The 27976-nt window shown below is 48.8% G+C and overlaps 1 protein-coding gene across 6 annotated transcripts; it reads left to right on the top strand.

Moving 5' to 3' along the window:
* The first annotated feature begins 72 nt into the window (after nucleotides 1-72).
* On the top strand, nucleotides 73-25862 carry IKZF4 (IKAROS family zinc finger 4). 6 transcript variants are annotated; one of them, XM_042248180.2, is made up of 11 exons: nucleotides 73-360; nucleotides 9074-9125; nucleotides 11274-11388; nucleotides 12442-12591; nucleotides 14313-14406; nucleotides 15693-15797; nucleotides 16783-17043; nucleotides 18017-18184; nucleotides 20642-20791; nucleotides 21249-21380; nucleotides 22029-25862. In XM_042248180.2, the coding sequence occupies exons 4-11, from the start codon at nucleotides 12505-12507 to the stop codon at nucleotides 22790-22792; spliced, it is 1761 nt and encodes a 586-aa protein (XP_042104114.1). In that variant the 5' UTR covers nucleotides 73-360; nucleotides 9074-9125; nucleotides 11274-11388; nucleotides 12442-12504; the 3' UTR covers nucleotides 22793-25862. The 6 variants fall into 6 exon arrangements, with proteins under 6 accessions (XP_042104114.1, XP_027823410.1, XP_042104116.1 ...); XM_027967609.3 differs by having other exon boundaries at nucleotides 9071-9125; XM_042248182.2 differs by lacking the exons at nucleotides 11274-11388; nucleotides 12442-12591; nucleotides 14313-14406.
* Nucleotides 25863-27976: the final 2114 nt, after the last annotated feature.

Genomic DNA, 27976 nt, shown 5'->3' with positions numbered 1-27976 from the left:
CCCTAGCTCTCCTTCCCTTGTCTCCCCAGCTTGGAGGCGCTCGGTGTTCGGCCACACCGCCTGTCGCCTGGTAGTGGGACCGGAAGTTGTTCAGGGGAGGGGGACAGTCGTACTGGGGGGGTTTATGGGGGGGGCCTGTCCCTCCTCAGGTGAAGCCGCTGATGGAGATGGAGCCGCCGCCGCAGCTGAGCGCCAGGGTCCCGCCTCCGGCCCGGTTGTGGCCAGCTCAGTGACCCCACTCCCCCCGCACTGGGCCGTCCGGGCCAGAGTGGGGGAACCCCGCTGCCCCGCCTCCCTCTCTCCCAATTCCGTCCCCTCTCCCTCACCCCCCCAGCCTGCGCGCGCGCGGAGCTGCCTCAGGTGAGTGAGGGGCGGGGCTTGGGCGAAGCGCGAGAGGCGGGGCCTCGGCCTCCGGGGGCGGGGCCTGAGGGGCCTGGAAGTGAAGGGAGGGGGACACGTGGGCGGGGGCCTGGCGGGTAGAGGGTCCCTGGGTGGGCTGAGGCCCAAGGGAGAAAGCTGGCGGTGGGGGGCGGGGGTTGGCGCGAGGCCATAAGATTGACAGGGACGTAGCAGGGACCTAGGCGTCCTAAAAAGGCGGGAGATGGGTCAAGGCAGGGAACCGAGGACAGGCAAGACCTGGCGTGTGCGAGGCTCCTTCGTTGGGTGAGGTTGGGGTAGAACAGGATAGAGTGGAGAAAGGATTAGACTGGGTACTTGGGCAAAGAAGCAAGAGGCTGCGGGTGGCTAGGGGGAGATGTCGGTCAAGAAGGTTAGCGAGAAAGACATAGGCCTAAGTGGGAAGACTGGGAGGCAGTGAGCAGAGTGGGAGAAACAAGTGGTAGAGAAGAAACAGGGTGGAGCAAAAAGTGCTGTGTGCGGCACTATGCGGAGTGAGAAGTTCACGGAACCTGAGAAGCAAGGCTGGGAAGGAAGAGAGTCATTGCATAGGAGCCTTAAGAAATGTAACAGGCAGAAGTCCTGGGGCAGACAACCAGAGAGAAAAACAGACTTGGGAAGCAAGTCTAAAATAAAACAGCCTTCCCTGTACCTCCTCACACAGCCCCATCCCAGTTATTTTCTTCCCCCAGTTTGCTAGAGTTGTAGAACTCATTTGATTTCTGTGCTTTTTTTAAAAAAACTATGAGTGGTCCTGTTTAGTGACAATGTTTAATGGGAACATGGGACTTTAGATAGGAGATATTTAGGAAATATGGTACCCCATTTCCCCCTCCAACGTCATGAATTTACTGACTCTGCTTCCAGGAAGATTTGATATATCACCAACCACAGTGTGTCAACACTGAACAACTTTTTTCACCTCAGTCCCTTCTCTTATAAAGCAAAATTGTCTACTGCTGTGACTTAAACACCTCCATTTACATGTTTGAGAGCTCCAGCTATGCCCCAGTCTCCCCATTATGAGCCCTCAAAGCATCAGTGGTGAGCTTGGTATGGTTGTGACTTACAGGTCAACTCTAGGCCTTCCAATATTATGACCAAACAGAAGACTATTGAGGCCTGGCTATTTCCCCTTACTGCTGTTTGTTCACTTTGCCTGTGTGAAGGTACATGTTCATATCCTTGGGGAAAAAAAAAGTGAAAGTCCCACAGTTTTGTCTAACTCTGCTACCCCATGGATTGTAGCCTGCCAGCTTCTTCTGTCCATGGGATTTTCCAGGCAGTAGTACTGCAGTGGGTTGCCATTTCCTTCTCCAAAACTGTCTACTGTTGTGACTTAAACACCCCCACTTACATGTTTGAGAGCTCCAGTCTGAGCCCTCAGAGCATCAGTGGTGAGCTTGGTGTGGTTGTGACTTGCTCACAGCTTAACTCTAGGCCTTCCAATATCATGACCAAACAGAAGACTATTGAGGCCTGACTGTTTCCCCTTACTGCTACTTTTCCTTGGGGGAAAAAAAAAACCAAAAACAAAAAACTGTCACTTAGTCTTGTCTAGCTCTGTAGCTACATGGACTGTAGCTTGCCCGGCTCCTCTTCCCATGGAATTCTCCAGGCAAGAATACTGGAGTGTGTAGCCATTCCCTTCTCCAGGGGATCTTCCTGACCCAGGGATTGAACATGAGTCTCCTGCATTGCAGGCAGATTCTTTGCTATCTGAGCCACTTTCAGTTCAGTTCAGTTCAGTCACTCAGTCATGTCCAACTCTTTGGGACCCCATGAATCGCAGCATGCCAAGCCTGCCTGTCCATCACCAACTCCCGGAGTTCACTCAGACTCATGTCCATCGAGTCAGTGATACCATCCAGCCATCTCATCCTCTGTCATCCCCTTCTCCCTCTGCCCCCAACCCCTCCCAGCATCAGAGTCTTTTCCAATGAGTCAACTCTTCGCATGAGGTGGCCAAAGTACTGGAGTTTCAGCTTTAGCATCATTCCCTCCAAAGAAATCCCAGGGTTGATCTCCTTCAGAATGGACTGGTTGGATCTCCTTGCAGTCCAAGGGATTCTCAAGAGTCTTCTCCAACACCACAGTTCAAAAGCATCAATTCTTCGGCACTCAGCCTTCTTCACAGTCCAACTCTCACATCCATACATGACCACAGGAAAAACCATAGCCTTGACTAGATGGACCTTTGTTGGCAAAATAATGTCTCTGCTTTTCAATATGCTGTCTAGATTGGTCATAACTTTTCTTCCAAAGGAAGCATTATAAACAGGTGTCTGACTACCTAGAATATTTCCACTTAAGATAACTCAAATTCTGAGGACAAGACCAGATAAAAGGCCAAATCAGACACTCTGGATGTGGCATCTTATTTGGTAGGGTATGTGAAATGCCCAGCCAGGAATTCCTCATCTCTTCATGAGTCTGGCAGTAGGTCAGTGAATCTTTCTTTGCGGTATGCAGTATGCGGTATTTGGCCTTCCCCACTTACAGCCTAATTCAGAGAATCCAGACAGCTCCCTGGATCACAAGAACAGTCAAACTAGTGGCTCCTGAGATAAAAATAAAGCCTTATAAAAGGAAGTAGCCTTACCATTGGGAATCAGGAGAGGTCTCACTGGAGCTTCTGGGGTGGGCCCCAGGATGGTGGGAGATGCCCTCAATTTGGCAGCTTCAGAATTATGTCTTGTTCTACTCAACAGATGTTGGTTTCTCAAGCACAAAACATAATGACCTTGTTGCCCACTGAGTGGATATATGTGTAAGAGATTCACTTTGCTGTACACCTGAAACTAACACAACATTGTAAATCAGCTAAACCTCCATAAAATTAAAATCATCATCATCATCATCATCACTGGGGAGGGACCTCCTGGTGGTTCAGTGGCTATGACTCAATGCTCCCAAGGGGGCCCGGGTTTGACCCCTGATCAGAGAACTATATCCCACATGCTGCAAGGAAGATCAAAGAACCAACATACCACAACTAAGACCAGGTGCAGCCAAAGAAATAAGTATTTTAAAAATAATAATGATCCCTGGACTTCACTTCAGATCCTTAGTGAGACCAAAGAAAAAAATTCCCCTTCTCCCTACTGCAACCAAAAGGATGACATGGAGACGTAGCCCTCTCTCCACTTCCACCCGCATTTTCCAGCAACATCCTCTTCACTACCTTTCTACCCATGAAGCCACATGGGGTGTGTTTTAAATTCCAATTTTGGAGTATCACTGGGTCAAACAGAATTCTTTGGAGGATTTGAAGAGCTTTCATTACTTGTGATGTCCACCTTATTTCAGGCTTTCAGAGCCAGTACGTAGAGAAAACTTGACTTTCTGATATTTTCGTCACCAATAGAGCTGTGGGTATGTTTTTGTGGAGATGGGGATGGTAGCTGAAGCCTGACCTTGGAAATCAGACCTTGGACTTGTCTCACTTGCTGCTTGTCAGGAAGTGTGGTGCGAAATCTTCTGTCTAGAAGGGAATACCTGTTCCTGCCCATTCCTGTTCAAATGAAAAGCCAGGGCCATGGAGGGCTCTTTTTAGGGTGCCAGGTGCATTCGGAAGAACAAGGAAGAAAATCTTTGTCTCAGGTTACAATGACCAACCTTTCCTCCCTCCTCACAGAGATACTTCCTTTTAAATTGGGAGGCTGGCTGTTTCTAGGTGCTTTGTATTCAGCTCACTGAACTGAATTTACAGTACATATATACCTACCTCCATAACTGAATGATGTCTGTGTTGCTATAAAGTCAGTTTCCTTTTGAGATCGTTGAACTAAGCCTATCTTGTGTCACTGATTTCTCTCACGTTATACCTCCTCCCCCTCTGGTGTGTCTCCAATCTGCACTGCCTAATTTGACCCAGTTCCTCTAAGGAGAGGCCTGGCAGGCCAGGGAGGGGAGGAGGTTCTTGGGGGACCGGGAATGGGAAGGTGGAGACGGATATGCTGCCTGGAGATTTGAGCAAACAGTGAAGTACATCTCCTGATGTGCTCCTGGCTCTCAGAATACCAGAATCAGGAGCAGCAGAATCTCAATTCCATCCGACTCCCAGGGCTCCCGACTTGGCATTTAGACCAGTTGGAGGCAGCTAAAGACTGATTTTGCCCAAGATGTGTCATAGAGCACCTGTTGAGAACAATTAAGCAGAAGAGCTCAGTTTACTTCCAGGAACCAAGTTCAACTCAGAAAACAACTCCTTCAGACCCTTCTGGAAATTGTTTTAAGACCATTTGGACAAGTGTCCAAAAATGAGATGCACTTCCTGAGCCAGTACTAACTGAATGCTATGCTTCAACTGCTCTGCCCACCTAGTGCCTTTCTAGCTCCGGGTTCATACAAACACACAATCCCATTAGGATGTTTCTCCCGGGAGAGCCTGCTCAGCTGGCTTTTTCTTTTAAGTAACAGACCCCACTCCCATGGGGATCACAGCAAAGGCAAAGATGTAAGAACCAGGGAAATTGACACTAGAACCAGGGAAAAGCAAGAAAATCCAAAGGCATTGAGTACCCTGGCTTAAGAAAGGAAGTAAGACGGTTTAATGGAAAAAGCACACCTCAGAGAGACAGGAAACTGGGGTTCCTTTTGTTGTTCCAGCTTCACTGTGAGCCCTGAGACAAATCACTTAGCTGCTCTGAGCCTGTTTCTCCAAGCAGAAAATGGGGAAAAACCTGTTCACTCTTGCTTCTCCTGCAATGGGGTGTGTGTGTGTGTGTGAGGGAAATAACCTGTGGCATCTTGAGCTTTACAAAATCCCAAAGGGCAATTATGTAGCTAATGATTCAGAAATGAAAGGGATCCCATAAGTACGGGACTGCCCTCCCTCATATTTGCATCTCTAACCACTGAAATTCTAGGCTAATTCCAGAGAGTTCACTAGCCACTGTGGACTTGGGCTCTTCTTATCATTGCCCCTAAGGGACCCTTCAAGGAACCACTTATTATTGGCATGGTCTAGCAGTCTGGCCCGGAGAAGGCAATGGCAGCCCACTCCAGTACTCTTGCCTGGAAAATCCCATGGATGGAGGAGCCTGGTAAGCTGCAGTCCATGGGGTCGCTAGGAGTCAGACATGACTGAGCGACTTCGTTTCACTTTTCACTTTCATGCATTGGAGAAGGAAATGGCAACCCACTCCAGTGTTCTTGCCTGGAGAATCCCAGGGACGGGGGAGCCTGGTGGGCTGCCGTCTCTGGGGTCGCACAGAGTCGGACACGACTGACGTGACTTAGCAGCAGTCTGGCCCCAAAGCTCAGTCCATACCAGGGAGGATGCCAAGAAAAGAGGAGTTGGAAATAAACCTAGAGAATTTTTTTTTTCCTTCCACATCCAGGCTTCCTAGGTGAGACTAGAAATCTCTCTAATGAAATCTAGGGAGAACTGCTTTGTGAAGCGAAGCAAAGCCCCATGTCTCGGGCTTTCTCGTGAGACGTTTTAGAGCATGATATCTCAGCACTAGACAAGAACTATGAGAGGTGTGGGGGTGGTGAGACAGGAAAATAGATACTTTCCTGCTGTGTGCCCTCCAGAACCCCCCACCCTCACCTTCAGTCAATATAGTAGTACACTCAAACCAAATTTTCACCCATTTGCTTCAGTGAGATCCTTCAAAGAGACCCAAGAATCCTGATAGCAGCTCAGGCTGTTCTGTTGCCCCACTCTGTTATTGTTCAGTCACTAAGTTGTGTTTAACTCTTTGCAACCCCATGGACTGTAGCACGCCCTCTGTCTTCCACTATCTCCCAGAGTTTGTTCAATTCATGTCCATTGAGTCAGTGATGGTATCTAACTGTCTCACCCTCTGATGCCCCCTTCTCCTTTTTCCCAGCATTAGGGTCTTTTCCAGTGAATTGGCTCTTTGCATCAGGTGGCCAAGGTATCAGAACTTCAGCATCAGTCCTTTCAATGAATATTCAGGGTTGATTTCCTTTAGGATTGACTGGTTTGATCTCTTTGCAGTCCAGGGAACTCTTAAGAGTCTTCTCCAGCACCACAATACAAAAGCATCAACTCTTTGGTGCTCAGCCTTCTTTATGATTCAAGTCTCAAATCCATATGTGACTACTAGAAAAAACGATAACTTTGACTATATAGACCTTTATTGGCAAAGGGATGTCTCTGCTTTTTAATACCCTGTCTAGGTTGGTCATAGCTTTCCTTCCAAGGAGCAAGTGTCTTTTAATTTCATGGCTGCAGTCACTGTCCACAGTTATTTTAGAGCCCAAGAAAATAAAATCTGTCATTGCTTCCACTTTTTCCCCTTCTATTTGCCATGAAGTCTGGGACTGAATGCCATGATCTTAGTTTTGTGAATGTTGAGTTTTTAAGCCAGTTTTTTCACTCTCCTCTTTCACTCCCATCAAGAGGCTCTTTAGTTCCTCTTCACTTTGTGCTGTTAGAGTGATATATTTGCATATCTGATATCCAGATATGATATTTCTCCTGGCAATCTTGATTCCGGCTTCTGAGTCATCCAGCCTGGCATTTCGCATGATGTACTTTGCATAGAAGTTAAATAAACAGGGTGACAATATATAGCCTTGACGTACTCCTTTCCCAATTTTGAACCAGTCAGTTGTTCCATGTAAGGTTCTAACTTTTGCTCTTGACTCACTTTCAGGTTTCTCAGGAGACAGTAAGGTGGTCTGGTACCCCTGTCTCTTTAAGAATTTTCCACAGTTTGCTGTGACCCACACAGTCAAAGGCTTTAGGGTAGTCAATGAAGCGGAAGTTGATGTTTTTCTCAAATTCCCTTGCTTTCTCCGTGATCCAACAAATGTTGGCAATTTGATCTCTGATTCCTCTGCCTTTCCTAAACCCAGGTTGTTCACTTGCATGTTCTTGGTTCATGTACTGCTGAAGCCTAGCTTGAAGGATTTTGAGCATAACCTTGCTAGCATGTGAAATGAGCGCAATCATATGGTAGTTTGAACATTTTTTGTCATTGTCCTTCTTTGGAATTAGAATGAAAACTGACCTTTTGCAGTCCTGTTGCCCTACTGAGTTTTCCAAATTTGCTGAGTGCAGCGCTTTGACAGCATCATCTTCAGGATTTTAAATAGCTCAGCTGGAATGCTGTCACCTCCACTAGCGCTTTGTTCGTAGTAATGCTTCCTAAGGCCCACTTGACTTCATACTCCAGGATGTTTGACTTTAGGTGAGTTACCACACCATCGTGATTATCTAGGTCATAAGACCTTTTTTGTATAGTTCTCTGTATTCTTGCCACCTCTTCTTAATCTTTTCTGCTTCTGTTAGGTCCTTCCCGTTTCTGTCCTTTATTGTGCCCATCCTTGCATGAAATGTTCCCTTGATATCTCCAATTTTCTTGGCGAGATCTCTAGTTTTTCCCATTATATTGTTTCCCTCTATTTCTTTGCATCGTTCATTTAGGAAGGCCTTCTTAGCTCTCCTTGCCCCACTCTAGCTCCCCAAAATCTGCCCCTGGGGTATATATTTTTCATTAGATGACTGGTGAAAGCAATTTTAGATGTATGTAGTGAAAGTCACTCAGTTGTGTCCAACTCTTTGTGACCCATGAACTGTATGGTCCATGGAATTCTCAAGGCCAGAATACTGGAGTGAGTAGCCTTTCTTTTCTCCAGGGGATCTTCCCAGCCTAGGGATCAAACCCAGGTCTCCCATACTGCAGGCAGATTCTTTACCAGCTGAACCACCAGGGAAGCCCTATTCAGCCAATGCTACTACTATATTTGCTTATTTAATAAACTTTAAGTTCCATTCTTCTAGACTGTTGCTAGTATTCTCAAATACTTTTCTCAAAATTTTGCATTTTTGGTTTTCACTTTTTGGAAAATGTAAGGATGAATTCCACTGCTCTGAACATCTACTATTGTTCTAGATAGGAGATGGATGTATGTAAATTTCTACCAAATAGGGATTTTTCTTTTTCTCCTCTCACAGGCTCCTAAGGAGATAATTCATTGCAACAAATTATCACTTTTAATTGTCCTCGCTTCTGGATTGTTTAATACTCTACTGCCAATTACTGTTTGCCTTCCCTCAAATAGACTAACCTGCATTTTAAATTCAGGTTCCCCTTCAACTCCCCTTAAAAAAAAAATAAAGGTAGCAAAGTAATTGACAAAAAGTAAGAAGAAACCACTTAAGGATTTAATGTCCCCTCTCTGAACCTGAGGTGGGCCGCTCTTCTCTATCTTCTGCTTTCCTGTCCCCCTTCCTCCCCCTACCCAAACATGTTTCCCTTGAATGACTGAATCTAAACTTCTTAGATTACTACTCCCTTCTTAACAAAGTGTAGCGACTCTGTGGGGTTGTTTCTTTGCCTGGTGAGCACTGAGCTGTAACATGTCTCCTTTCTTACACCATCCGCTTCACTTACAGAGAGAGGGTCTACTCTCCAAACAACACAATCAGGGACCAGTTCGGAATGAGACAGCACTTCCACCTGAGAGACTGGGGAAGCCTGCAGAAGTTGGGAGTTAGAGGAGACCCTGGGGTTTGGAAGTCAGGGTACATCATCTTTGTCATCGGGACAAAGTCTGAGGTTTTGCTTTGTTAGAATAGGGTCAGAGCACACTTAAGTGGTCCTTTAGGGTTCTTGCTAACTCCAGGATGTTAGAGAGAAAAACTACTTCCTTTCCAGATCTAGCTTCTAATAGTAGCTGTTTTCTCTTCCAGCAGAGTCTTTCTAAGATGGACATAGAAGACTGCAATGGCCGTTCCTATATGTCTGGTATGACCTCTTGTGCTTTCTGTTTGTCAGGGGCTGGGAGCACGCTCTCCTGTGGAGCAGAGTGGAGAGCCTTCAGCTTAGCACATGACCTCCCAGTGCACCGCAGTCTTGAAACTGTCACTTCTGGTAGTGCTAGATAGAGTGGTTTGTTTTGTTAATTTTACATTCCCTAAAAAGTGATTCTCTTCCCAGACTTCTTGGAGGATAGGAGCAGGGGAAGGAAATAAGAGGGGTACTGTGAGTGGAGACTATTAGAGAGAAGATATTTGAAACAAAGTAGTGGAAGCAAGATCTGGTTCCTTCTCCTGTGCTGAGGTCACTAACCAAACATGACACCCAGGGTTTCAAACCTCAAAGGCCTGCAGGGGCCAGGTAGGATGTAACAGAGTGAAGTGGGCTCAGATAATGAGCAGAAGAGAGTAATGGGGACAGTCATGGACTGGAGAGTACATGTCCTTCCTCAAGGAGCAACAGCTCTGCAGGGTCCACTGGAATGTGTATCCAATGTGGCCAAAGCTTCCAGTTTTTCAAAAGAAATCAGAAATCAGGATTTTATATGGAATGTCTCCCTTTAAAAATAATAACTTTGTATTTTAAGAAATGTTCCATGGGGCAAGCCAAATTTGTCTACAGTCTGAATTCAGCCAGTGGGCCAAGAGCTTACACATTTGAAGTAGAGAGAGAGGGAGACCAATTCTCCCCCTATCTTTTCCGTGATCATAAAGCTTTTTATACCTGCCAGATACTCTTATGAGGCAGAAGAGATCCCGGCTTGTAGTATGGATGGCTTTTAGGGATATGAAAGTAATCACGATCCTCTTAGTTTCACAAGATGAAAAGAAATGAGGAACCTCATTTGGCTCTGTCTCCGAGGGTGTAGAAAATGGCCTAAGACAGAATTTGTCTCTGGGATGGGAAGGAACCATTTTGGGGACTATTAGAATTTTAGGGCAGGAAATGATTGTAAGAAATAATGGAATCCAGAATTGGGTTTTGACATAACACGTATCCCCATCAGTAATCCAAGCACCATTGTAGTAATGACCTATAGTTTATTTTTTTTTACTTCAAAAGTGGGACCAATGGAGGAATTATGGGCATGCACTAAGGGAGATAGCAAGATGGGCCAGACACACATATGAGAGTTATTGGCAGCACCCAAATAATGTCAAGATAAGTTGACTCTGACCCCTTTCTCTTTTAAGGAGAGAAGGAGTTGGAATTGGTACAGGGATTTGATACCTGCTACATGCTGGACAGAGTAACAGGGATCAAGTGGACTGATTCAGTTGAAAGAGACTTTATTGGAGCTAAAGTCATGTCTCCTCTAAGGAGCCAGCCAATCCTCCTGCCTCCTGCTGAGGTGGGCCTATTCAGAAAACCACTATTGAGCAACACCTGTTCTCAGGACCCTGCCTTGGAGCTGAGAACACTCAGAGGAAAACTAGTCCCTACCCTAGGGCAGGCAAGTGAGAAACTGGGAACCTAGCTGAGGAAATAGCCCATGGAGCACTTTTCAGCCTATCTCTGGAGAACATTGGATATTAGAAGAAAACTGAGTGTATTGGCATCACTGTGCTATGAAACCAAGCTTTCCCGGCTTTCAGCAGGTTGGCACTTCCTAGATGAGAAGAGTCCTCAGCAAAGGATTGTTTTTGAATGAAAGTGGAGGCCAGAAACCACTCACCTGTGTTTTGAGAATTGTAGATGTCAGCAGCTACCATAGAGAGGGATGGGGACTAGGGGAGGGGGGCTGGGAGTCAAGGAAGGGCTCACATGAGCTCTGAAAAGCAGCCCCTGCAGGACCAGACATGGCTGAGACAGTCCATGTGAGGGTCTCCTGAGAGCTGCCCCCGTACCCCTGCCCCCACCACTCTTCTGCCTCTACACAGGGGACTTTCCCTTGCCTGGCCAACTGATGAAGGGGGAATCGGGAATCTCTCCTGTTCTCCAAAGAGGTTTTCGCCACACAGAACCGATTCCAGAAAGTCCACCTCTTCCTTATCTCTTTCTTTGGAAAGATCATTCCCTGGGGTGGGTTGAGGGCAGTGGGGTGGGGGGGGGGGGGCGGGAAGAGAGGGAAGAAAGGAGGAGTCCATTCATTTACCACACAGATGCTCTCCCCGCCCCCACTCCCTGTCTTTCTAGGGAAACTGAGTTGCTCAAACCCAGCTCATGCAATTAATTGACTGAGCAGTGCTTGTTCGAAGTTTTCTGGGACTGTGAAATGTTTAAGGGAACCTTGGAAGAAAGGGGTCCAGAGGTAGGCAGCCCAAAGTTTCCCAGCCCCTCCCACCCCCTAATTCTTGGAATCAGAAAATCTAGTCTTCCAAAGTAGGTCAGCACGGCGGCCGTGAGCAGCTCTTCTGGAAGGGAAGGGAGCCGAGGCCTTGTCTTGATGGAGGGCGGATTCATCCAGGGCTGTCGGCGGCTGGGGCCCCAGGGGCACAGGAGGGGAGGGGAGGTGGGGAGACCGGAGCAGCACTTTGCTTGGGATCCAAAAGGGCTCCAGGCCACAGTGCAACACTAGCCCCGAGATCAGACTGTGCAGGGCCCTCTGGCTTCTAGGAAGGGGGAGGTTGTTAGTCCCGCCCACCCCAACCCCCCCAATCTGGAGAGCGATCTCCCTCCTGGAGGAGGAAGAAAAGGAGGGAAGACAAGGGCCTGAGTTTGGTGGGGGAGGGGCTTTCTGCTGATCTGGAGCCTTGAAGCTGCCCCTTGTCCTGGGCCCCATGACCTCTGAGGCCTTGTCTTCCCCAGCTGGCAAAGGATTGGGCCTTCCCTGGGGCCCCCCTCTTTCTCCCCCTACCCAGCGGGCCCATCCATCTCCCTCTCTCTCTTGCACACACTCTTGTGTCTCTCAGGCATTTGTTGTGCAGTTCCTCTTTGTCTGCTGGGCACGAGGGCAGCAGCATCTGCCTCCCTCCCTGTGCACCCCCCACCCCAAGCCCTTCACCGTCTTGAGAAAGGGATGCTGTAGCCTAGCGACCCCCCCCACCCCCCTACCAGAGGCACAGACACATTCTCTCCAGCCCCCTCCCCAGGCACATTCAAGCGTGTGCTGCTTGCGCTCTCCCTCTCTCTCTCTCTCCCCCCCACCTCTCGCACCCTCTCTCTCTCCCTCTCTCTCTCACACACTCACACACACACGCACACACACACTCATACACACACACACACACACACACACACACACACACACACACACACACACACACCCTGGGCTGAGTTCTTCTCGCTGGCTGCAGCCGTGGGCCTCTGCTCACCGAGCCGCTGCCGCTGCCTGCGAAATGACGGCGGTTCCCCTCACTTCCAGGAATCCACGCTTCCTGGAAGGTGAGTGGCTGGGCTCACCCCTGCCTGCCACCGAGACGCAGACATGCACACACCACCCGCACTCGCTCGCCGTTTCCAAGGCGGCGGCCGCGCTCGCACCCCAGGGTCTCACCGGCAAGGGAAGGATAATGTAAGTTCAGGCAGAAGGTGGCTAGTGGAGGGGGGCGGGGAGGGGGGGCTGCTGCTGGGGCTGGGGAGCCAGTTCAGTAACAACTCCCCGAGCCTGAGGAGAGGGAGAGGACTGGGGGCTGTGTGTGGAGCGGGGGAGGGGGCGTTCCTCCTCACACTTGCGGAGGATGGGGAAGGGTGTTTGGTGTTGCTAAGCAAAGGCTGCGACTTGGTCAGTGCAAGCTTGTGGTGACATCTTGATTAGGCCTTGGGGACAGATGTAGAGCTGCCTGGGATGAAATGCCGAGACAGGCTGGGGTGGGAATGGGTCATAAAAGAACCTAGGTAAAGAAGGGTCCCCCGACAGCAGATGCCTCTGCCTGGAACTGAGATGCGAGGGGCCTCAGCCTCCTCCCCACAATAGAGCTGGGGATGGGCGTCTTTCTCTGCTCCTGTCCCCACTCTTCCCTGCCAGCAGGCTAGCATCCTGCCCCCTGGAGCCCATGGTCAAGAAGGCAAAGCAGTTAGGATGAGGTCCCTTCAGAAAAGCGTGGAGGCGCTGGGACCCCACAGCTGGCTCCTCCCTCTGTTTGGAGGAATGGAGGAAGGGCAGCAGGACCCGAGGGCTGGGCCCCCTCAACTGGGAAACACATCTAGCTGGTGGGACACTGCTCCAGTTCCTTTCTCTCCTTACTGCTTTTCCTTTACCCACCTCCTGGTTCCTCTGATGTGAACCTCATGATTTGGCTTTGCCCTCCAGGGGGTTTGGATTCAGCCAACCTAGGATGACTTTGACCAAGAAAATTTCTCTGAGACCTAAGGGCAACCCTAATTCTTGGCTTTGATAGTCTGGGATTTCTCGGGAGTCCCAGGCGTTTGAAATTCCCTCTCTGGGTTTTCTGGGGCCGAGAGAGGAACTGCTGAACTTCCTAAATTGGACTCTTGTTCTCTTCACCATCCGGCTAAAACTCAAAATCCCTGGAGCCCCCGAAGACTTTCTAACCCCTGAAATGGATTTATTTCAGGTATTAGTCCCGTAAAAGTCGACCTGAGCCTGTTTCACCTCTTACCTGTATCCTAGGGAGGGCAATGGCATCAAAGAGCCTCTTGAACTACAGATGTGACCCTGGAAGTACCTGCTCCTCCTGTACCCAGGCCTTAAGAGGGAGAGCCGAAGAGAATGTTTCCCCCTTACTGTCCCTAAATATCCCTTTAAGGATGTTTTCCCCATATATCAAGCCCCAGGCCCCAAGAGACAGCCTCAGCCCAGTAGGCTGGGACCAGCGATGGATTTCCAGCAACCTCACTCATTCTTTTAGGGTCGGACTTAGCACCAGGCCCCGGAGCCCTGTTCTTCCCCCATTACTAACATCCAGTGATTTAGGACAAGTCAGCCCTTCCAACCTTAGCAAACCCTACTCAGTTAAAAGGACATATTTTAAAAACTGGGTCTGAGTCTATAGGTCTCAACCCACAGCTCTGAGATGCTCACTTGGTGATATGTGTGTGGTATTTATAGGGGGCAACATTTTTTTTTTTTTTTTTTTAGATAACCACGGCTCATCTAAAGAGCCACAGCTGGGGAACCTTGGTTTCAAGCCATAAGGCTTCTTCGATAGGTAGTGAATAAATGTCCTCAGGCTTTGATGGGCTAGAGTGGGGGAAATGGGACTTTTAGTAGAGGAGATGAATGGGAAATGGTCCCAAAGTCCTGAGTGGTTGTTTTCTTCCCACTGACCAAAGCTGGAGAGGGATCCCTCAGGAGGGTGTGTTCCGGATTTCTTGCCTCAGGCCCAAGACTCCAACCATTTTATAATGGAATCTTTATTTTGTGAAAGTAAGTATGTGCATAGCTGGGAAATTGGGTAAAGTGCTAATAGGTGGACTTTAGGGATGAATTTTAGGGTTTCTCTCTCTCTCTCTCTCTCTCTCTCTGTCTTCCATATTTAGACCTGTGTGCACACATCTATGCATGTTTATGTTAGCAAATAATGTAGATGGCTAGCCCAGTGTTTATCCCCATAGGTATGTTCTCTTTATGTCTATCTACCTATGTGATATATGTCTGTGTCTGTGTTTATCTACATGTGTTTTATTTCACATGTATATTTGTGCAGAAGATTGTGGGGAGGAGGGTTTTTTTAAAAGACATGGTTCGTACCTTCAGGTATGTTATCTGATTTTTAAAAACATACGTGATACTCTTAGAAAGTATTTTTACAAAGCTATTTGTCAACAAATTAAAATGCATATATATTGAGAATACACTGATTATTTCACTGTCAAGGGAATGTCAAGTAGTAACTATGTGATTGGAATACTATCAGATGGAGGTTTTCTAGAAGAGCTACATTTTTGCTGATTTTAGAGTGAGATGGACCCAGGTCTTGCCTTCTGAAACAGTGACTCCCAGTTAGCTCTACACAGATGAGGGTTAAAGACACGGGTACTTACTATTTGTGATCAGATCCGGGTTCCACCACTACCAGCTCTGTGACCTTGGACAAGTAACAGAGCTGTTTTTGTGCCTCAGTTTCCTCATCTGTAAAATTAAAGATCATACCAGCCCTTACTTCACAGGGTTGTTGTAAAGATTCAATGAGATAATTCTTTTAAAGTGCATAGAATGATGCCTGGCATGTAGTAAGCACTCAATTAATGTTAGCTGCTATCATTATGATTACTATTATTATCATTAGATTCAGGGACAATTCCAGCCGCCCTTCCTGCAGATCCCGAATCCGGTGTCGGGGGCTCCAGAGAGTAACAGTAGGGAAGAACGTCTGTCCTGAACTGCCTCCCTCGCAAGGCCCCCATTTTCCTCTCCACCCCGGCCCGCCTAGCCCCAGCCCTGCTTCCTGTGGACGTCAGGCAGTGATGCTCTTCCCCTCAGGCCTAGATGAAGGTAGGGTGGGCAAGGCACAGCCACTGAGCTCGCAGAAGTCAGCGCCGGGCACCCAGGCTGACGAGGGCACGAGGTATGGTGCCCTACATACAACGCTGCCTCGTACGTGGCTACAAGATAAATGTTTGTGAAATGTAACTGAACTTTGAAGAGATCAGGCGTAGACGGAAAATGGCTCGAGCTGCAGCTTCACCTTCCTTCTTGTTCTCTCCTCCAAGGTAGCGGGGACTCATCTCTGGAGAAGGAATTCCTCGGGGCCCCAGTGGGGCCCTCAGTGAGCACCCCCAACAGCCAGCACTCTTCTCCCAGCCGCTCACTCAGTGGTAAGTGCAGCCTCCAGCCTCCCGGGCCCTGGGCACCCAGTGTGTGTCTGGCCCTCAGTTTGCCTTCCATGGCAGCCATTTCCCGCTCACTGCCTCCGTCTGATTTCCGGCCCAGAGTACCTAACAGCACTAAGGAGCTCCATGTCTAGGGTTTCTGTGACTTCTAAGGGGGGGGTGAACCTTCACTGCCTATGACTAGGGTGGAATTGAAAGAGGCACGGGTGGGATTAAGGTAAAGGCTCCAAAGAAAAACTCTGGAACTGAGCAGATGGAAGTGGTCATGAGCTGGAGTTACATAGGAAATAGAGATGAGAAGGATCCCCTCCTCACCCCCGCCGGTCTCCTACTAGACAGGGTCCCCATGACTGCCCCTCCTCGCTGGCCCTGGATCTGTGACATTCTCTAAATGGTTGGAATAGCCAGGAATGTAGGTCAGAGCCAGAGCCAAAGCTCTCTCCTCAATGGCTCCTCCCTCCTCCAGTCCCCTCTCCAGATTTTCACAGAGGGGAATAGAGGTGTCCGGCCCTATGGGGTGGGAGGATAACGTGAGCTATGTCTGTCTTCCAGTTTTGCTCTCTTTTCAGCCCGCTGTCTCCGTCATCCTAGGACCGTTTTCCCGCCAGTGTTACTCCCTGGCTTCCTGCCCGGGGCCAAGCCAGACATCTTCCTTAATGACAAGAGAGTGGAGGAAAAGGCTCCCCTTAGTCTCCTCCTCTCTCCAGTAACTGAAGACATCCCATGTACCCCAACTTTTTTCCCTGGAAACCTGTTTACCTCGTGGGTGGGAGAGGAGGACAAAAGCTTGTCTCAAGTCCCAGCAGGACCCCATAGCACCACCCAGGATACTTAGGAGATCGGCTTCTCTTAAAGCCTGAATGTCTCAGGGCTTGGAGACAGCCTTTGGGACTTAAGGAGGGCCTCTCTGGCCAGCGGGCAGGCTCCCTCCTTGGTCTGTCTCTATCCTAAACACGCTCCCACCCTCCAGCCAACTCCATCAAGGTGGAGATGTACAGTGATGAGGAGTCGAGCAGACTGCTGGGGCCGGACGAGCGTCTCCTGGAGAAGGATGACAGTGTGATTGTGGAAGACTCTTTGTCGGAGCCACTGGGCTATTGTGATGGAAGCGGGCCAGAGCCTCACTCCCCTGGGGGCATCCGCCTGCCCAATGGCAAGCTCAAGTGTGACGTCTGCGGCATGGTCTGCATTGGACCCAACGTGCTCATGGTGCACAAGCGCAGCCACACAGGTGAGTACGGCAGGCGCCCCAGGCCCAGGCCAAGCGGGGTCGTCTCAGGAAGGGGAGGTCTCTCCCAGCACTGTTTCTAGCTGCTAAAAAAAGGTGGGGGGTGAAATCTGGACTCCATCAACACCTGTACTTCCTGGCACTTTCCTCAACTATAGTTACAAAGGCAAGCTGGTGTTTGTCTCAGGAGGTGATGGAGGAGAAGACGTGTTGCCTCAAGAAGTGTCCTATAGGGGACTTCCTTGGTGGTCTAGGGGTTAAGTCTCCAAACTTCCACTTCAGGGGGCATGGGTTCGATCCCTAATCAGGGAACTAGATCCCACATGCCACACTCAGAGGTGCCACAACTAAAGGTCCTACATGTTATAACGGAGAGCAAAGATCCAAGTACTGAAACTAAGACTGGGCATAGCCAAATAAATAAATTTTTTTTACAAAAAGAAGAATAATCCTATAATCCAGCAAGGTATTGTTTGGGCTCTTCTGTCTTATGGGTTTTTTTTCACTATGCCAGTTGGCATGTGGGAACTTAGTGCCCCACCAGGGATCAAACCTGTGCCCCTTACCGTGGAAGCGCTGAGTCTTAACCACCGGACCACTAGGGGAAGTCCCTGTCTCATGAGTTTTTAAATAAAGGAAAACAGAAGCCTCTTCACAGCTATCTTGGGCTCCAGGCTCCTGGGGCAGAGCAGGCCCTGCGGGGCTCAGTTCTTGCTAACAGTCTTAGGCCCAGCATTCCAGGCCTGGTACCCTTTGCCCTGCCACACACCTCTAGTCCAGTTCTCAGGGTGAGACTGTACCCAAGAGGTCCTTTTCAAGCAGCATTTGTGTGTGTGTGTGTGGTACTGCCCTGCCTTGCAAATGTGTTCTGAGCACCTTCCTTCCCTGGGCTGGGTAGAGCAGAGGGTAAGGGACTAGGTTCAACCTTCACAGTTCCTCACCCTCGCTCGTCTGTGATCTCTTCTTCCCCTCACAGGGGAAAGGCCCTTCCACTGCAACCAGTGCGGTGCCTCCTTCACCCAGAAGGGCAACCTGCTGCGTCACATCAAGCTGCACTCCGGGGAGAAGCCCTTCAAGTGCCCCTTCTGCAACTATGCCTGCCGCCGGCGCGACGCGCTCACTGGCCACCTCCGCACACACTCGGGTAGGCCGCAAGTCCGGAACACCCAATAAATAGAACTCAGCCACTTCTCTAGTATTGGAGGGTTACAGTGTCTACCACTGAGGGGGGCAGAGCACTCCCAGAACAGAGCAGCAGGCCCCAGGGCATTTGGGGCTCTTTGACGGGATATTTTACATCTGCCATGCTCTGCGACATGGAGCAAGAGGGGCATGGGTGATGTTCCTGGCTGTCAATAGTCACCCTCCCTAACTTGGCTTTTAACATTCATGCTGATGCCAGAACCATCCGGGGCCCATCACCCTCCCTTCTGAGCACCAGGGACACCCCTCCTTCCACTCTCATGTACTCCAGCCCCACACCTGTCACCATCTTCACCACCCCGCACAAACACCAGAGGTCTCTGACAACCTCTGTCTGTCCTCCCTGAGACTTCCAGCTGGTTCCTGTAAATTTCCACAGGCCTCTCAAACTGGAAGAAAGGAAGCCTAGGGAAAGAGTATCCCATTTCTGTTTCCCATCTCACGAGGTTGTTACCTTCCTAGAAGCAAGAGTAAATCCAGAGGGTGCCTGGAGGTCAGTGTTGGGAACACTGCCAGGGACCCTGGACTAACCAGGTTTCCTAGCCCCAGCCAAGACAGGTTAAGTCAACATCTTTCTGGATCAGCTGGACAGACAGCACTTTTGAAGCCTTTCACTAAGTTTTAAGCTTTTGACTTGGACTTGGGAAAAGGCCAGGAGCTGAGCTGGCAGGAAGGAGGGAGCTCAAGATTGGGAAAAGGAAGCAAGAAGGGCAGAGGGGAAACAATTAGTAGGGTCTGTCCTTGGAAACTTTCCTTGTTTTTTTTCCCTCTTCTTAAACTCTCCTGGGCCAGGATTTAAAGTGCCAGAACAGTCACCTCACCACCCTCTTGTTCCAGATTTCCCCAGCCACCTACCTTGTTCTAGATTCTCTTACTTTGGAATTGAGACCTTTCTCTCTATGTATGTGGAGAACTAGGGAGAAAGATCATTATTGATTCAGGCATTATAATCTACAAATATTTTACATGTGTCTCCTCCCTCATGTGATCTTCATAACAATTCCAAGGTAGATGTTATTATCACAGAGCTATTCCACAGCCTCGCTGGAATCCAATTAATGGCAGGTGTGAGCGGTGGGTCCGAGCAAGTCAGACTCCTTTTCTGAGGAAAAGGGTGGCTCCCCCTGCTGGTTTGGAACAAGGATGGCTTGGCCCCCTAGAATTCTTACCAACCACAGCGAAGCCAGCTGGGAGGACACTGGATGTTGTTGTATAGGACGTTTTAGGGACACAGGTGGACAGAGATACACTGATCTAAGTGTTGGGTCTTATCTCTGTGAGATATTTTCTATCACAGCCTACACTATAGGAAAGAAAAGGGAATTCCCCTCCCAGATGTTAGACCATCTCCCCGAGTCTTGGGTGGACGAGGACCACGGCATTCATCTTATCCCCCAACCGCTTGGGTTTTACAGAAAAAGAGCAAAAAGGCAGTAGGTGACTTAGTCTAGGCCCAGGTTAGGCGTGTGTCAGTAGGGGCAGAGGCCAGTAGTAATTACCAGCCTCCTGAAGATACCCTCTCTTGTCTCCCTGCTCAGTAGTGGCAACATACTTTCACAAATATCCTCTCTCAAGTTGTTTTCAAAGGAAGTGTTGATCTCAGTTTTCCCAACCTTTTTTTTTTATCACCGGAAACAAAATCTTTATAACCTCTTCTTTGTTTTTTGTTTTTTTTTTTTTAAAAAACGAAGACCCCCCAAATTGGTGTTTTCTTCCTTTACTTTCCTCTGGTTATTTTCTTTATTTTTCTTTTCTCAGAATTTCTCTATCAGTGATGGTTTTTCTGGGGCTCTCTTGGTATATCTCAGTGTAGCGAAAAAGAAAACTGAGCAGTTAAAACCAGGCCGGGGATGGAGGTAAAAATATAAGTAAAGGTCAGTGAACATGCCCCTCCCCACCCTGGCAGAGCTGAGGGCTCTCATTTCTGTCACCCCAGCCCACCAGTTTCCCCCAAACTGAAGCAGATAGTTCGTAAGCAAAAAAATCCCCTTGTCTGACAAACAGCCCTTACACCCGCCTGCCACATGGAAAGGTTAAACCACAGTCTGGGCCCCAGACTCTGAGATCCTGGGGTGGGGCCAGCCTGCCTGCCAAGGATGATCCCCTGCAAAGTCCCCGGGTCCTTCCTTCCTTTGAACAGCAACGTGGCCATCTTGAGGCCCACCAACAGTCCAAAGCCATGTGCCCTCTCTCCTCCCATCCCAGTGCGTTGTCTTTCTTCTTCAAGGTTCCACCGTCTGTTCACGCTGGCCACTGAAGCTGGGGAAAGAAAGATGAGCCAGAGAGCTCAACTGAGCCACGTCCCTTCCTCCTCACTCCCATGCATACCTGCTCCTGGATGATTCTGCAGCACCAGCGAGCAGTGACTCTGATGCCCTCTCTTCCCTCTCCTCTGCAGTCTCCTCCCCTACGGTGGGCAAGCCCTACAAGTGCAACTACTGCGGCCGGAGCTACAAACAGCAGAGCACCCTGGAGGAGCACAAGGAGCGGTGCCATAACTACCTGCAGAGTCTCAGCACTGAAGCCCAAGCTCTGGTTGGCCAATCAGGTGAGGCCGCAGGCAGGACCATCAGGGAGTGCAGGACAGAGACGACCCCAGCACCTACCCTCACAGAGGGATGGGATCTCCAGAATAAATAAATGTGCTGAGCACCCGAGTTGGTGCAGAGCCCTGTGGTGGGTGCTGCAGGGAGATCCAGAGGTAGGAAGGATTTCATCTATGTTGTCAGTCTAATGGGAGAGAGAGAGAGCACGCAGGAGGTATGCAGTCAAGGGTCAGATGCATGTAATTGTCCCCACATCACCGGAAATGTGCTGTAGTAAGCTCTAGATGGGGTGCAGTAAGCAGAGTGCCATTTCCCAGGCATCCGATATGACCTTCCTCAGCTACCGACCTGCGACCTGCGGGTTTTCTCCAGGCAAAGGCAGCTGGGCCCCTGCTTCTCCTGCTCAGATGCTCCTGCCTGTTGCGCCCTCCCCACCCCACCCCTGCTCCCTCCCACCAGGTGATGAGATACGGGACCTGGAGATGGTGCCAGACTCCATGCTGCACTCATCCTCTGAGAGGCCAACTTTCATTGACCGTTTGGCCAACAGCCTCACCAAACGCAAGCGTTCCACCCCCCAGAAGTTTGTAGGTAAGAGTCCAATTGGAGAGGAGACATCAACTGGAAGGCACCACTTGTCTAAATCTTAGCACTGGTGGCTGTTAGACCAACTGGGTCTGGAGATTTGCTTGGGGTGGAAGAGACCAGCCTGATGGTCTCTTAGTGTTCAGAATGTATCCCCAGAATGGGGGGGAGGCGGGGAGTAAAGAAGGAGAACATCCCTCACAAGGGGGAAGATGGGTCAGAGTTGAGGGCTCTCAGGATGGTTGTAAGAAGAGAGGGTTAAGGGTCAGGCTTTTCCAGTTTTTGAAAATGGTAAGGACTTCTGTTCATGGGGGCTGAGAGAAGGGCCCTTTGAGTCAGATTATGGGGACTGAGAGAAGGGCCCTTTGAATCAGAGAGAAAAGGTGTTTATGGGGGTCCCTGGCCATTAGCTCTCTTTATGGAGAGCAATGAAGGAAGTAAGTTTTCAAGACCAGTGGGTTGGGACCAAGTCCTTCTCTAAGATTATACCCCAGGGTTGGGGAGCAGCCCCGCAGAGGACCTGACCTTGTGGGAGGTAAATGAGGGGTGGTGAATAATGTTACACCCATCCCCAGGGAAAGAAAACAAAGAAGGAATCCTAGGGGAGCTTGGACTTACCCAGAGTCAGCCCTCCTGAGACCCTTCTCTCCACAGGTGAGAAGCAGATGCGCTTCAGCCTCTCAGACCTCCCCTACGATGTGAACTCGGGCGGCTACGAGAAGGATGTGGAGCTGGTGGCACACCACAGCCTAGAGCCTGGCTTCGGAGGTTCTCTGGCCTTCGTGGGGGCCGAACATCTGCGTCCCCTCCGCCTCCCGCCCACCAATTGCATCTCAGAACTCACGCCCGTCATCAGCTCTGTCTACACTCAAATGCAGCCCCTCCCTGGCCGACTGGAGCTTCCGGGGTCCCGGGAAGCAGGTGAGGGGCCCGAGGATCTAGCTGATGGAGGTCCCCTCCTCTACCGGGCCCGAGGCCCCCTGACTGACCCTGGGGCCTCCCCCAGCAATGGCTGCCAGGACTCCACAGATACAGAGAGCAACCACGAAGATCGAGTTGGGGGGGTGGTGTCACTCCCTCAGGGCCCCCCACCCCAGCCTCCTCCTGCCATCGTGGTGGGCCGGCCCAGTCCTGCCTACGCCAAAGAGGACCCCAAGCCACAGGAGGGGCTACTGCGGGGCACCCCAGGCCCATCCAAGGAAGTGCTCCGGGTAGTGGGCGAGAGCGGCGAGCCAGTGAAGGCCTTCAAGTGCGAGCACTGCCGCGTCCTCTTCCTGGACCACGTCATGTTCACCATCCACATGGGCTGCCACGGCTTCCGAGACCCTTTCGAGTGCAACATCTGTGGCCACCACAGCCAGGACCGGTACGAGTTCTCTTCCCACATTGTCCGGGGGGAGCACAAGGTGGGCCAGTGACCTCCTGCCCCACCTCCGTCCACCACTCCACTGCCCTGCCTGCGGAGGCTAGCCCTATCCTCACCATGTCTCTAGGAGTTGGGTTGTATAGCCCCCACCACTGGCTACCTGACTTCACCCTTGACCCTGACCCGTCCTCACCCATGCTCCTCCTCCCCACTGACTGATCTAAGCGTTGTGATGAAACAGGTCTTTTGCTCATCTTTCTCCTTTTTCTCTTCTCCTTTCATCCCACCATACTCACTGAGTTATTTATTAATACAATTTGTTGAGTTTTTTCTTGCTTCTTTTTTTTTTTAACTTATATCACTTACCACACTCCCACCTTCCTGCCCAGTCCCCTTCCACTTTAGGCCTAATTTGTCTCTTTGCGCTTTCTCCAACAGCCCCAGGAGTAGGAAGCTCCTCTTAGTGCTAAGAGGCCTTGGGCTTCCTGATTTAGGTCCTCATCTTTTGCCGTATCTGATTCTTCCGTTTTTGATGCTGATCGCTCTCTCTATTCCTACCTTAGCTCTGTGGCATTACCTCTGCTCTCTGGGACCCTTCAACCTGGTACTCCATACCTCTTGTGCCCTCTCACCTTAGGCAGCTTGCACAACTCCTGATCAAATGAAGAAATCCCTCATTTGGAAGTAGGAGAGGCTGAAGAAATTCTCCCCAGGCACCCTGGGACTGAGGGTCCTCTTGACATCCCACTAGGAATTAGAGTTCCCCAAAGCCCACATCCGGGATCTGCCTCTCCAGTGTGATCTTTCTCTCTCCTCTCCTCGAACAACCCCCAACACTGCTGTACTCTCTTCAAACTGCCTGTCTACTCAGTGGTGGTTTTTCTCTCCTTGGAATGCCCCAACTTTATATTCTCAGGGGCCAAGGCTAGGTCAGCAATCCTCTGTCTCTGACACGTGTGGAGCCACAGGTGCCTAACTGGGAACCAGGGAAGGGAATGGGTCAAAATTCCTCTCTTTCTCTCCCACCTCTCAAACTTCCTCACTCTAGTGACCTACTTGGGCTCTCGGGGGCTCCTAGGTCCCTGTCCTATGAGAAACTGGTGGGTTGCTGCCTGATAACAGGGGGTATCCTCAGCCCCCAAGTCATGCTGCCTTCTCCCCCCTAGCAGGATTCACCCTCTCATCCCCGGTCTCCTGGGCCCTGTTCTTAGGATCAGTGGCAGGGAGAAAAGAATGTCTCTTTTCTCTCTCCTAACTCTCAGTATAACCAAAAATTATCCCCAGGATGAGCAAGGGCATACGCCCCTCTCCCCATTCCACTCTTGTGCCAGCAAGACTGGGATGGACACAGCTGAACTGGGAGAGTCAGCCTTTGCTGCCCCTCGGCACTCAGCTCCCAGATGTAGGGCAGGAGGGGCACTCTCCTGTCTGCTGCAGAGACCCCTGGCTATCTGGGTACCCTAGGCAGTGAGACGGGGGCAGGAGGTTGCTCCACCGCCGAGTGGAGGTCTCTTTCAACACGAGTTCCCTGCCCAAGGCCACAGCCATCCCACTCTCTGCTTCCTTGAGATTCAAACCAAAGCCTGTTTTTCTATATTTAAAGATTAAAAAGTAAAAACCAAACAGAACACCTCACAAGTTGTAACACTTGGTCCTTCTCTCTCTCTCTCTCTCTCTCTCTCTCTCTCCCCCCCCTTTTCTCTTCCCTTCCATTTTTCTTTCCACATGTCCTTTCCTTATTGGCTCTTTTGCCTCCTACTTTTCTCACTCCCTATCAGGGATAATTCAGGGGGATGGTAAAGGGTTGGCTAAGGGACAGACCCTGGGATTGGGGCTCTTAAGGGCTCTAAGAGAGTCTACCTTATCCTATTATGGGAAGGGAGACCCTAAAAACTTCTTTCTCCTCTTCTCCCCCACTATGTGGTCTCCCCAAGAGAACCAGATTGTCAGGGAGAGACACTGTGGGTTGATTGTTTCTCCTTGACAATGTAGCAATAAACAGATGCTGCCAAGGGCAGGGGATCAGGGAGCCACTTGGGAGGAGAGTGGTCTCTGGAGAAGGGGAAAGTCTTCTTGAGAGCACCCCCAGGGAACCGGCTCCTTGTTTCAGAATGGCAGCAGAGTTGAGATTCATATCTGGGGTTCCCTCAACTCTCCTGGTTATCGAGCCCCTTGCTATTAGACCTGCCTTCACCACCTCTTCTGCGTCTGCTGTGTATTTGGTGACACCTCATAAGGACTAGTCCCTTCTGGGGTATCAGAGCCTTGGGGTGCCTCATCCCCTCCCCGTCAGTTTTGGCACCTGTAACCTCCTGGAACATGAAGGACTATGCTCTGAGGCCATACTCTGAGCCCATGAGAGCAGAGACTGGAAGGGCAAGACCAGGTGCTAAGGAGGGGAGAGAAGGGCACTCTGTCTCTCTCCAGACCATCACTGCACTTTAACCAGGGTCTTAGGTACAAAATCCTACTTTCCAGAGCCTTCCAGCTCTGGAACCTCAAACATCCTCATGCTCTCTCCTAGCTCCTTTTGCATAAAAAAAAAAAAAGTAAGAAAAAGAAAAAACACACATTGAAACCCACATGGAGAAAAGAGGTGTTTTCCTTTTATATTGATATTTAAAATCAACACCACACAAAAAAATTTCTAAATAGACACTTTTCCAGACCTTTGTTTTTTCGTGTCAGTGTCCAAGCTGCGGATGCGATTTTGTAATACTTCTGGCAGCTTCTTTCCTTGTGTACATAATATATATATATAATATATATTTTTAATCAGAAGTTATGAGAACAAAAAGAAAAAATAAAACACAGAAGTAAGTGCAATACCACCTCTCTTCTCTCTCTCCCAGGGTTTCATTTGTAGCCTATGCTTGGTGTCTCCTTGGATCTTACCCCTTCACCTCCTCCTCTTCCTCTGGGGCCCCCCTTCCTTTTTTTTTTTTTTAAAGAGTTTTTCTCCTTTCTCAAGAGGAGTTAAACTAGCTTTTGAGACTTATTGCAAAGCATTTTGTATATGTAATATATTGTAAGTAAATATTTGTGTAACGGAGATATACTACTGTAAGTTTTGTACTGTACTGGCTGAAGGTCTGTTATAAATAAACATGAGTAATTTAACACCCCTGGTTGTTTTTGCAGACTTCCTTTGCCTTGCTTTTCTGCTAGGAGGGAGGGGGACCTCCTTGTAGCATATTATACCAACTACTAAATGTTTTGAGGCTCAGCTGGTAAAGAATCAGCCTGCAATGCGGGAGACCTGGGTTGAGAAGATCCCTGGGAGAAGGGAAAGGCTACACACTCCAGTACTCTGGTCTGGAGAATTCCATGGACTGTATAGTCCATGGGGTTGCAAAGAGTGGGACACAACTTAGCGTTCACTTTCACTTTCACACGTTTTTTAAGATGAACAAGTCTTAAGACTGAGAGGAAACCAAACAGGAATGCTCAAGATGTTACTACAGAACAGAAGAATTTTCAAACTAGAATGAGAAGTGGAAGAGATTATTCCACCAGGAGTACCTTCAGGATAGGAGAGAAACCCCAACCTGCCTATGCATACAAAGCAGAGATTCATCAAACATTTGTTGAGTACCTACTACATGTAAAACATACTATACACCAAGGGAGATACAAGACACATAACATGAATAGTTACGTATGATAAAGATATGATAGTAAGTCTACCAGTTCTTGAGCATTCTATAAATGCAAAGCTCTGTGCCAAGTATTCATTTAACTTAGGGAAATTAATAGGTAGAGACAACCTATAAAATAATTCATTACTAGTGAAGGATTAAAAACCAAGAGAGAATAAATAACTTGTCTAAGACTTATCAGTAAGTGACAGAACCCGTATTTGAACCCAAGGACATGGTGTCTTATACCAAAGTCTGTGTTTTTCCCTTAAACCCCAGAAATCAACTCAGGCTATGAAAATCCAAAGAAAAATCAACATAGGAACATTAACTTCGTTCTTAAATATTAACTATTTTCTGTCCCCATCCCTGAAGCTTTTTTCGGTCCTATTTACCTTTTTACCATTCCATACAATATTGTCTGCTTTGTGTTTTCCATGAGACTATGTTGAAGTGAAAACTGGAAACACTTCCATCTAGAGTCTATCATTTTCTATATCCCATTGACTAGCAAATTGAAACTAGAAAAGACCACAAGCATAATTGTTTTGAAGCCAAAACAAAAGTTGAGAAATAAATTTTAACTCCAATTACGTGGGTTACAAATTAGCAGAAACCACGATGGATTGTTAGATGGACAGTGAATCTGGTGTGTTTAGACTCCTGAAGGATTCACAAATGAAGGGTCCATCTCCATCTGTACTATCTTGGATCTGAATGCTGGGAGGTCACATTGATACCAAAGTTTCTTCAACTTTGGAGACAACTGTGTGGTTAGTTCTAGAAGGTCTTGTAGGTCTTCAAAGAACCATTCAACTTCAGCTTCTTCAGCATTACTGGTTGAGGCATAGAATTGGATTACTGTAATACTGAATGGTTTGCCTTGGAAATAAACAGAGATAATTCTGTCATTTTTGAGACTGCATTCAAGTAAGGCATTTTGGACTCCTGTTGACTATGATGGCTACTCCATTTCTTCTAAGGGATTCTTATCCACAGTAGTAGAAATAATGGTCATCTGAGTTAAATTCACCCATTCCAGTTCATTTTAGTTCGCTGATTCCTAAAATGTCGATGTTCAATCTTGCCATCTCCTATTTGACCACTTTCAATTTGCCTTGATTCATGGACCTAATATCCCAGTTTCCTATGCAATATTGCTCTTTACAGCATCAGACTTTACTTCCATCACCAGTCACATCCACAACTGGTTATTGTTTTTGCTTTGGCTCCATCTCTTCATTCTTTCTGGAGTTATTTCTCCACTGATCTCCAGTAGCATATTGGGCACTTACCAACTTGGGGAGTTCATCTTTCAGTGTCCTATCTTTTTGTCTTTTCATACTGTTCATGGGGTTCTCAAGGCAAGAATACTGAAGTGGTTTGCCATTCCCTTCTCCAGTGGACCACGTTTTGTCAGACCTACAAGACCTTCTAGAACTAATACCCAAAAAGATGTCCTTTTCATTATAGGGGACTGGAATGCAAAAGTAGGAAGTCAAGAAACACCTGGAGTAACAGGCAAATCTGGCCTTGCAAAACAGAATGAAGCAGGGCAAAAGCTAATAGAGTTTTGCCAAGTGCATGCACTGGTCATA

The sequence above is a fragment of the Ovis aries genome, chromosome 3 (genome assembly GCF_016772045.2).
Source record: "Ovis aries strain OAR_USU_Benz2616 breed Rambouillet chromosome 3, ARS-UI_Ramb_v3.0, whole genome shotgun sequence".
Taxonomy (NCBI): Eukaryota; Metazoa; Chordata; class Mammalia; order Artiodactyla; family Bovidae; genus Ovis; species Ovis aries.
This window is presented reverse-complemented; position numbering and strand designations above follow the sequence as displayed.

What these genes read in the sequence shown, in the direction of transcription:
- IKZF4 (XM_042248180.2), top strand. Translation starts at nt 12,505, where the DNA reads ATGCACACACCACCCGCACTCGCTCGCCGTTTCCAAGGCGGCGGCCGC. An exon ending in ACCGGCAAGGGAAGGATAAT is followed by an intron (nt 12,592 to 14,312) that starts GTAAGTTCAGGC and finishes CACTGACCAAAG; the next exon opens with CTGGAGAGGGATCCCTCAGG. An exon ending in CCACCTCCGCACACACTCGG is followed by an intron (nt 18,185 to 20,641) that starts GTAGGCCGCAAG and finishes TCTCCTCTGCAG; the next exon opens with TCTCCTCCCCTACGGTGGGC.